The 11350-nt window shown below is 37.1% G+C and overlaps 2 protein-coding genes across 2 annotated transcripts in view; both read right to left on the bottom strand.

Annotated features, from left to right (window-relative positions):
• tnip2 (TNFAIP3 interacting protein 2) overlaps positions 1-814 on the bottom strand; it is a 5559-nt gene extending 4745 nt beyond the window's left edge. Inside the window, exon 1 of the mRNA XM_015377334.1 lies at positions 291-814. Coding sequence (XP_015232820.1) covers positions 291-662 — 372 coding nt within the window. The 5' untranslated portion in view covers positions 663-814. The remainder of the gene's footprint in view (positions 1-290) is intronic.
• A 4831-nt stretch (positions 815-5645) lies between these two features.
• On the bottom strand, positions 5646-9833 carry sfrp2 (secreted frizzled-related protein 2). The gene is made up of 3 exons (XM_015377362.1): positions 9225-9833; positions 8975-9055; positions 5646-6850 (listed from the first exon to the last, which is right to left on the bottom strand). Exons 1-3 carry the CDS (start codon positions 9724-9726, stop codon positions 6546-6548), a joined length of 888 nt encoding a protein of 295 aa, XP_015232848.1. The 5' UTR covers positions 9727-9833; the 3' UTR covers positions 5646-6545.
• Positions 9834-11350: the final 1517 nt, after the last annotated feature.

Below are 11350 nucleotides of genomic sequence, written 5' to 3'. Positions count from 1 at the left end.
ATGTTAACTAAATTAAAACTTTTTCAGTTTGGACCCCAGTGTGGATTTGTTCTAGTAAAGCCCAGTTATGTATTATTTTTAATCTATTTATTATTATTTATTACAGAAATTGTGCATTTATCCATTTATTCTCATTAAAGTAACTATTTTTCTTTGTGTTTCTGAGGATTCTGTTGAAAAAAAAAGTATTTAATAATATCAAATAAAGAGATAAAAGGGTGTTGACACATTTCTAAAACAGTGACAAATATGTTAGTAAATGTTGTCCTTGTTTGCAGACTTATTTCTACCTCTGATTGTCGGGCTGCTTTGAGCTCCATGTCGTTCCTCTTGTGCTTCATCTTGCACATCTCTTTCAGCAGGCTTTCCACCAGTGAGTTGGACGGTCCGACGAGCACAGGCTCATCATCTCCCACCGTCATGTAGATCCTCTCATGTCTGGCCAGCCTGGACTTTAGGTCTGCGATAATATTGTCCTTTAGGCAGATCTGCTTGTTGAGCAGCTCCATCTCCTCCTTGGTTTCGTGGTAAAGTGTGTTCATGACGCCGAAGCTGCGCGTTTTCTCCCTCAGCAGCGCGTCTCCCTCAGAGCTGAAACTGGCGCTATCCATGGCGGACTTTTTACACTCAATACACCGAGCGACTCTTTTAACAATAACCATCCAGCATTTGACGCCTCTGCTTCTCACCCCGTGTCTTTCAGAAGGAGGTAAATTCTGCCGGAGATTTGGCGCATCAGTGTCGAGAATAATATCCCCGAACTGGGGATTTCCTGGGGAACTTCCCCGCGGACTTTTTTTTTTTTTTTTTTTTTTTTTTTTTTTTAGCGTCGTCAAACCGGAGCCCTGCCTGCAGCCTGCTGCCATCTTTCAAACAGCAAACATCAAGGCTTTTACACTGGCGGCAATCATTGTTAAACGGCTAAAACATAAAACACACATCAAACTTTTTTTTTTTTTCTGTTCGAACTGCGTTCGGGTTTCTTCGACAGCGCCCGAAAAGGAAACACGACGTGGTGCTTTCAATGGCGTCGGAAAATTGGAGCTCTTGCACAGTTCGAGAGTTTCCAACCTTCTTCCTCGTTTACTTCAGGCGCTTCTTGATTAGTTTTTAAATATGAAACAGTTTATTTACATTAGTATTTGATTTCAAGAAGTTAAACTAGACTTAGATTTATTTGTCATTTTGTTTGAGCTTTCCTAGAATAAATCCACACTGCTTATCAGCTAAAATGCCTGATAAATTCATTTAAAGCCATACCCTGATATATACATAGAGGGAAATGAACTTGTCTTGTTACTATTTGAGCACTGAAAACACTACACTTTTGGAACTTTTTCAAAAATAATGAAAAAATACCAATTGACTTGTAGCTGTCAATAAATGCTACAAAAATATATGCTGTTTATATATCATATATAAACAGTAATATAAACATAACTGTAAATTTACAGTTCTAACATTTCAGGTTTTTATTTATTTTTTATATAATGATGAAACTAACACACAGAGTCATGTTTTCCGAGCATTTATTGCAGCCAGCACAAAACTATAACAATCAATGGCGTAAATATTGGTAAAGCAGAGACTGCAGTTGCTATCAGGAGTCAGTGAGGGGGCCCCTAAGAGGTCAGGTGCCCCCTCACTGATTCCTGGTAGGCCCCCTATGCAATTGTGGATCAGGACGTCTCTTTGCAGATATAATGGTGCGAAAAATTTTGTTTATACCCACCTGAGCCTGCTCTGACTGACTGGGCGGTATTTATACCCCAACACATGCCAGATTTTAACATGATTGTGAGCCGTTTAAAAAACGACACCAATAGCAAAGCAGACAGTGGTATTCTTAATTACTACCGTATGTTAATAACTGTGTATAGTTCATTAGACGGTTGGTCAAAAATACACTCATATAATATGTTTTAAACTGCAATAAAAATATTAAAAGAACGATGTATTTTTACACTACGACTTGGAATTGCGGGTAATCCAGAGTGTAGATTAAAACCATAACCTTTAAGTACAATGTGTTAGCAACGATGGATACCAAAAAGAGTTACTTAAGCGGATTCCAGAAAAGAAAAAGCAAAGAGGTGCTGGAAGAATGGAAAAAACTTCCCAAAATAAACACGTTCTTTTAAAGAATCAAAGAGGGAATGGTGGACGATGCTGCTACTGTGATGGGGGGAATGGGGTCTTGTACTTCATATGGGGCCCACCTAGATAACGTTGCTTATGGGCCTATTGTTGTGTTGTTACGCCATTGATAACAGTCTATCAAAGAATGTTATGTATGTAATGTATGGAGAAGCTGAGGTTTTGACAGCCTCTGATGGGATAGAAGCTGTAAACAAGCATAAGAAAACTGAAAGTTAGTTGGAAGGAAAAAGTGTGGTTATAAAAGGTGGCCTCCACACTCATCCTGGAATTTTTGGGAGACTTGTAAAGCGTGGACTGCATCTGGCATCTTTGCTTCAGAAGCCGCCACATTAGCTTTGAACTATAATCCTCACAATGAACAGAAATATACATTTTAAAATCTATCTTAAAGTTAAATCAAAGTTTAATCAAGGTTAAGTTGCTCTTGGGTGTTCTTTTTAAACAGTTAACTGAAACATAATTACTTGAAGTTCATTGTCCAGGTTTTCTTTACCTTTCTTAGAGTTTTTCTTTTTCAAGCTGTATTCCAACTTTGTTTGCTATACAAATAAACTTTGTATAGCCCTCTTGGTTTGTAACGAACAAGTTTACTTGTTGAACAAAGCGACTAAAATAAACAAACTGTTCAATATTTCAATGCACCAATCAGACTCGTATACACCAGGAAAATAAAAGTACAGTTTGGTTAGATTTATTTAACTATAAAGAGGAATAATCCTGCTGTCCAATAAATTCCATATAACTTTGTTAGTCTTTCTTCATAGGCTTTCATGTTGTGGCATGTGGAGCTTCCAACAGACCTACTACTTAAAACCATATTCCTTGAATAGCCCCCAATTTAATGTGGTGACATGCAGGTTTTCTAATCTTACGTAGTAAACTCACACCAGGGAATACATTTTATTATGACTTTCTTTCTTTATTCAAACTTTTTGCTCAGCATTCGAATTTCCTACAGCATTAAACGCAACAAACGTTTTTCTCTGTTATTATGTAATTAAATTATTTATTGAATTGCGCAGTTATGGCCTTGCCTGCGGTTCAGTGACTCAATGAACATGAATGAGTTTTAGAGTAGTTTGGTATGATTCAGTGGATAATTACTTTAGGTTACATGAGTCCCATCTAAATTCCTCTGAATGTGACCCCATGACACCATTGTTCATCCTGTTAACATTGAAACAAGTCTAAACTCACGTATACAAAGTCAACATATATTTCATTCCTGGACAAGCAGATCATCTTTACAGAAAAATAACTTCCCATCCTGTCTGTGAGACATGGGAGCTGGTCAGAACCTGTTGGAGACCCCTTGACTCTAGAATAGGGCAGCTCATCCAGAGAATGATGCAGATGATGATGTACATTATTAGATCAAAAAACACTCGTGTTAGTGACCCTGTCAAAGGTCAAGTCAAAATCCAGTCAAAAATGTTTACTTGCAGATATTCCTATTTCAGCCCATCTGTAATTTTGCAATTGCAAAAAAAATAAGTAAAAAAATAGAGCATTTTAATCTTAAGGTGTGCATTGATCAGAGTGCTTGAACCTAAATTCATATTAAATATTTTTTAGATCTTTGTATTTAAGTTGATCATCATGTGTTTACAGGTCACTTGTTTATTTGTCTCTGACTTAAAATCCTAATAATACCACAATGAGGTTTGAGGTTTCTAATTTGAACCACATGTGGAAAACTAAAGGGTGCAAATATTTTCACAAAACACTGTAAAAAGGGGAAACATCTCTAGTTTGATGGGGGGTTTTTTCCCCCCACAGACTGGAAAGATTTTATGACAAAACTGTAAATTTCCATTTATAAACAATCATTGATCATCCTTGAAATATTCCAACAATAAAAGTTTTTACTTTATCTAAAAGAGTCCAAAGGCTAACCACTTAGAACTTTCTAAACAGAAATAATGGTATTGTGTGCGTGTGTGTGTGTGTTGGGGGGGTGGCATCACTATTAGTAAGCTCATTATTGTGGACTGACCTCCATGTGATTCAGCACTTTCTAAAACTGTTACTTTTTCCCTCTTCACTTTCACTCGCTGTGGGTTGCCTTTAGGTACCCAAAAATGTGGTCAACTTTGACATTTTTGAAATACATGATTTAGTTTATGGTTAGTCTATAGTATTATCAGCATATTTATACTGTCACTATCTTCCAGATTTTGAGCCTTTTGTTTAATTACACCTGATGTAAAATACTTATTTATATGACAGTCGATGCGTAGAAGGGGGACATTTTGTTTACTCAAGCAGAAAATATCAATACATATGGTGACATTGTAAGTAATTTCACTGAAGGTATGTTTGCTAATTTGTGTCCAGGGGAAGGTCTTTGGGAAACCTCCGTTTCCCTCGGGGTTGTTGGACTACATGAATGTATCTGATCAAAGTAAAACTACAGTCTAGACTGTAGGAGTGATGGATGCTTCTCTGACATTCAGCCCAGAGGTTAATAAGAACCATCGGCCAGTGGGGAGTCCCAGGTATTTCTAGGCCACACAGACCATGACAGAGATGTCTTTTGAGGTGAGTCATAAAAATCAAATGACAGTCATGTGAAAGCATGAATCAAGGTGTAAAATTTGGATAAAAAAAAAAGAAAAAAGGAAGCAGTGTCCAACATCAAACCGCTGCTTCACCAAACCATTCTAGATTCAAGAACCTGCATTGAAATGGTATCACTTCCACATATGACTTTCAAATCGGGTAGGCTGTACTATATATGCTCTTAACATTTTGTTCTATATCTCATGACTTCAGACATTTAGAGGGTTAGCTCTTAGAGGTTTCATTTATACATTTATTTGTATAAATTTTTCTAAGGTGCACATTGTGTGACCACTTCTACTGTAACCTTTTCCTGCTTTAAACACCACAAATTCCCCATTGTGGGACAATAAAGGGATTTTCTATTCAATTCTTCTTTTAACAGTAGGAAAAACCCCATAACATGAAGTATAAGGCAAGAAGGCAACATGGCAAGCATTTTATCCTGACACATTAAGAATTAACTGGTTAAATACAAGTAAATTCATTAAGCAAAAAAAAAAAAAAAAAATCTCTGTAAGTAAAAAAAATAATAACACTGCTACTACCTCTAAAATAATGATATAACTTTTAGGATGATTATAAAACAGTATAATTTGCACAAAGGAAATCATTAAGATGAAAGATAAATAAAAACTACAATTAGAGACATGAATAATTCAATGTGTTTGCAATGTTCAAGGACCTTAAGTCACTGCCACATTCAAAACTGTCCCGCCTTATTCCACCAGAGGGCGTTGCTCAACCAATAGTTCAGCTAATTTAAATCCTTTTCAACACACAACCAAAACATTGGCTTCAACATAAAAAATATAACAAAATAAACAGATTTAACTGAGCGCCTATCAACACAAGCAACACATTAACTGTTTATGACAAATAGTGAGTCAAATTAGATCTTAAACACATGGCACAATTTTGTGAAAAAAACATTTTATTTACACTGCAATACCTTCAAATGTAAACATACAACAACCTCCTACCATAATGCATATTTTGACCAATGAGTTCGATCTGGTGGATGGAACAAAAGAACAGCCAAACAAAAATTACACAGTAAAAGAAGGGGTAGAGTAGAAAAATAATTTTTTTATCGGAGGTCGATAAAAAAGGGAGAGGTGCTCATATAAAAGAGTCTGTTAATGCTACAATGAATAAAGAGAAAAGAGAATATAGCCAGCTATCTCTTGTATTTACTTGAGAAATATAGGTTATATATAAAAGTAGAAAATTGTTTAAACATCCCAATTTGAGCGAACACCAGAATCAAACTTTTGTTCAGTGCATCATGCAAAATTAATTGGTTATCTATCTGGTACTAAGGTTAAAATAGAAATGTTTAAGTAACACGTTTTGGTAGTTTGATCACTTAAAAGATAAATCTAGATCATATTTAATAATAAAAAGTTCCTTTGCAGATCTAGAACATCAGTGACAGAATAAAAATGCCAGTTTGATAACTGGTTGTTTCTATAGATTATGCTGCCACAGATTCCAGTCTCATGTAATGCAATTCTGCTTGTTATTAATACAGTCTGCGTGTTTATATCGACGAGGAGGTGAAGGAAGAGCTCTGAAAGACAGACCTTTTCCTACACTATACTAGGAAGCACTTGTTTAATCTTAATAGGGAGTTGACAATAATACAAAAAATGTTAACAATGGAACAAATTTCAAAAATGGTCAACGTCCCATTTCTAATACCCAATACTTTTTAAAGGCCATTAAAAATCGTAGATTGTTAAGGCCTTTAACAAAGGTGTCAAATGAAATGAAACATGTTCGCTTAGTAGAAAAACCTTAACTAAACTTGATTTTCAGCTCTAGCACTGCTTTTTACGAATGCTGCGTGAAATCCTCTTAAACTCCCGCTGTCCTCTCTGCCAGCGCTTCAGGGAGGTGATGACCAGATGGCCATCCATCTTCTGGCCCATGACCAGGTAGGAGCCATTGATGTCATTCATCTCGTCACAGACGCACCGAAGTCCATCCTTCAGCCACAGCTCCGTCTTCCTCAGTTCACGCTCCGTCACCCCATTCATCATGTAAATGGTCTTGCTCTTGGTCTCTGGCACTATTTTGGTGTCACCATTAATGTAGGAGATCTCTTTGAATTTGATTTTCAGAGCTAGACATGGATGTGAAGAAAAAAACAGAGAGAAAGGGAACCATTACAATATGTTCACAAAATGTAATGTATTTGGTGTACAAATTAAATGCAAAACATTTTTCAAATGGTGATTAAATTTATTGGTGGATCAAATCTAACCAAACTTTTACTGCTCATCTTGCTGAATCGTGGATTAAATATGATTAGCCCCACGTTCTGGTTCAATTAGAGAAGCTGCACCCATGTCTGATTACTGTCTGATGTGTAGAATTTAAAAATCCTGTAAACAGAACCTACCTGACAGCCTGAAGTAGGCTAATGGATCCCAAAAGCAGCAACACATGTAGCAGAAATTGAAAAACAAGCTGGAAACCAAGTATTGTTATTATCTATGTTTCTGGAAAGGTATAAGAAGTAATTTCACCGGCTTTTGGACTCCAACAAATCACAGTATTCTTCCCAAACAGAAAAAAATTAAAATAAAACTGGGAATAGTGGTTGACCTTTCCAGCAGAGGTCAGCCTACTAGGATTTTCTGAATGCGCACTGATAGCATATCCAAGGGTTCACAAAAGACAACATCCAGAACACTGCAGGCTTACCTTTAACAGTTCAAGTCAAGGTTCACAATTTAACAATAAGAAAAACAAACTGTGAAAATAAGTATTAATGGAAAGAGATCCAAGATGAAAAACACATCTTCAGACTAAACAAACAACTTTTTTCCAACAGCAACAACTTGATGACTCCGTAAATTTGGGGGAATACATTCAGTGTACCAATTAGACAAAGTTGTAGCGTTTTATCTGGAAACAACTCCTAGAGTCAAAGCTACTGTAGTCATGGTAATCTGAGAGTCTACGGCTTTCTTGCAACTCAGGAATCTTGAATGGGTTTTTGTTTTTTTTTTATCCTGAAGGGATAAAAAAAATACCAGACCACAATTTTTTGAATTTGAGCTGAAGGTCATTTTGGTTATGAAGAAGGACAATGAGCTGAAGAAGACCAGGAAGTCCACCTCTGAAAGGCTAAAATGCAAATTCAAGGTATCAGAGCAGCATTTAAGTTGCTCTCTCAGGATCTCAAATGTTTCATGCCAGTTGTTATGACCACGGTAAAGGTTACAGAGGCAAAAACCTTTTTATATAAGGCCAGATTGATGTGGATATTTTTTTTTCTCCCCTTAAAAATGAAGTCAACCCCACTTTATAGAACATTAACTAGGTAATTATTTTCACACATTAAAGCCTATTTGTTGATAAAACATTCAAATGTGACATAAAAACAAAACCAGAAGAAATTTGTGAGAAATAAAATACATTTTACTGTACTAAAAAATAGCAATAAAAAAAAAAATCATTAAAATTCTGGATGGAAAGAAAAGGGAGAATTTAGATGTTTCCAAGATGATAACCCAGACTAAAAGCATGAACTGTAAATCAGAAAGTCATTCTATAATCTGTTACTGTATAGTGAAAAAGATGTTTTCCTCTACTTATTGAATGCATCAACATAAGGAACTGTTATCACTGTATGCTGGATTTAAAACTAAACTCTATGCCAGACTCTTATGTAGACATTTTTACAATCATTTATATGATCCAGACCTTAGAAAACATAAACAAGTGGAGTCAATCTGACCAGGGATGGTAGATCATAAATAAAGTTATAAATTAGTAATTTCAGGAAAGGGGCTTAAGTTTGTGTTTCTCTACAAAGCAATATTCCTAAATAAACATAAGGCATAAGCAGTCCTCAAGAAAGTGAATGGCTAAACTCCAACCCAAGAGTCCAAAACCAGGATTTTGTTGGGCAAAGAGAGAGCTTGCCAGAAAAAAAAAGATGTCTTTAAAATATTGATTTTCCTATTAAGAAATAATATATTATAACCATGTTTGTGTGAGGAGATTTAGCTTTTATTATTTTTTTTTTTTTTTAGAATGCAAAGATGTAAAACCATCTGAGAAACTTAACCCCATAAAACAGGCTTTAGACATCTGGGTCAAATGTAGGCTTCACTTTTAAAGAGGTTCCCCACATTCAGCGGGTAAGGTTACTCTAATGCTGACTTGAATTTTTTTTAAGTCACCTATGATGACCTCTTGGGGCCTCTATTATAACTTGTAAAGCTGGAGCACTTACCAAAATCATTCTTGCACAGACTGTCAACAATTTCGTTGCCATTTTCTTCCGTTTCTTTGCAAGCATCACACACCCTGGGGACTAAAAGAGAGTTTAAAACCATTAACAGTGAGACATTTTCCATATATGAACACGACATATGCAGGAACTAGATATGTATGATGATGGAGTAGAAATCAGACATCATTAGACAGCAGATCCTGTGCGTAAAACCGTGTTTACGCACAGGAAACTTTTTACGGATCTTTACCCTCTTTTGTGACAGGGACAACGTTTTCAACGCTTGCTGGTGGTATGCACAAGTCGTTGTCTGGTGGGAAGCGGTTGCAGTCCAACATATCTGGCCACGGGTACCCAAACGCGAGCATAACGGGTCCGCATCCGTGCCGGACGCTTTCGCACAGAGACCTGCATGGCTGGATGGGCTCGTCCAGGTCGTCCAGACAGACTGGGGCGAAGAGAGAGCACAGAAACTTCTTTGTGTCGGGATGACACTGCTTCTGAACCAGGGGTGTCCAGGACGATGCTTGCTGCAGGACCTCATTCATGGTTTCGTGTCCGAGCAGGTTCGGGAGGCGCATCTCGCTGTATTCTATGTCATTGCACAGGAGGAGATTTTCAGGAATCTTCTTGCAGCTGTTCTTTTTGTGGAATAAATCATGCTGACCGAAGGTGTATAATCCGTGAATTGCGTCCACGCAGGGTATTGTTACCCCCCACAAAACGGTCACTAGTGAAATAAAGGCTCTCATTTTCTGACTTGAATGTGAAATTCTTCAGGCTCCGTCTGCAGGTTGTGGATGAAGCATCTGTCAGTGAGCAGATCCTGCTGCTCACTGGAGCTTTCCTCCCAGACGTGTCTGGGAGGAGTCTGAGCTCAATGGACTTTTTCTATGTAACAAAAATTGGTTTCCTGATGTCAAGCAAACACTGTAGACAGATTTGTCTTCTTGAGCAAAGAAAAACCCAGAGTTGCAGAGCTCCTTTGGCTCTGAGAGACATAATGACGTCTAATTGTGGCTTAGTATTTTATCACCAGCAGTTTTCTTGACAGTTTCCCCTTTATTTCCAACCTCCTGCCTCTCATGGAATAATAACAAAATCTGTCTGACTGGTTTTCCTCATTATGCCCCAATCAGCAATACACCCAGGGTAACCCGTTGGCTTGCTGGTTTTGGCTGTAAATAATTTGAAAATGTCAGTGGGGGCATTTAACTCTATTCAGCGGAGCGTTAATTTTCCATCATTAGTGGTAGTGAAGTCCTTTGGGCAGGTCTGCAGGTTCATACCACACGGTGAAATATGGCTTGCCCTGGTGTGAGAAGCAGACCTCAAATCAGCACACCCAGAGGGGAAACTGAATCTGCCTCTCACCTCTGGTACTGCAGCTCTGGCACCTATCCCCCCTCGGACCCCCGTGAACTGCATATTACAGGGGGGTTCCTCTCAGGTTTTAGATGCTTCAACATTTAACATGTGGAGTTTCTTTTTCAAATGGTCGGTTCATCCAAATCCTCCCATTTATCTCTCGTGAATTGTTGCACTGCAGTCTGTTTCTTCAATAATGGTGTTAAGGTGCCTACTGCCTTCTCTGGAATTGTTCAAATTACATCTAGGGAAATTATTTTCTAGAAATTGAACTGATTAGAATAATTTACCTCAAAAATTAGTGCAAACTTCTAACTCCAATAATGCTCAATGAGGGATTTTTAAAATGTCATCTACATAAAATCTATATAAGCTGAAAACACAGGTGTTTTATGTGCTCTAAATAACCCAAGCCATAAAAGTTTATAAGTCTGGGAGTTTCTTTATTTATTTATTAAAACTAAGGGGATTATGTTTAAAGGTCCTTCTTCTCTTTTTCCTTTTACTTTTGAAAACAAGACAGAATCTATAAATGATTTACAGAGGTTTAAATGCATGAGTTTCCTGAACTCAGAAATATAACCTAAATCCATTATGGCGTCTAGTACAAGCACATCAGTTAATCTTTTTTCTTTGGGTTAAACATGTTTTTTAAAGATCATAAATGTGTGAATCCTCTGGTATTTAATGGGTTCAAATAAAACCTTTAACATTTATTTCTAATTTTCTCTTCAATAAAAATGATGCCACAAAAGGATAAACTAAGAGAGCGACAAAAAAAAAAAACCTAAATGTGCACAAAATGCAGTAGTGTCATCTCGGTGATGAGAACAACTTAGTCAAATGGAATGCCACTGCTGAATAAGAGAGTAGAGGTATTGTTTTGTGATTTATTCTGAACAACTGACATTTTCTTAAGGGTGTGACACTAAACTTTGTCTTGGGTCATGTGTAGAACGCTTCTTGTCAGTGCACAGCCTGTAGTACGGCTTGAATGCATCAACAATA

This window comes from Cyprinodon variegatus, unplaced genomic scaffold (genome assembly GCF_000732505.1).
Source record: "Cyprinodon variegatus isolate N-32 unplaced genomic scaffold, C_variegatus-1.0 Scaffold152, whole genome shotgun sequence".
In the NCBI taxonomy this organism is placed as follows: domain Eukaryota; kingdom Metazoa; phylum Chordata; class Actinopteri; order Cyprinodontiformes; family Cyprinodontidae; genus Cyprinodon; species Cyprinodon variegatus.
This window is presented reverse-complemented; position numbering and strand designations above follow the sequence as displayed.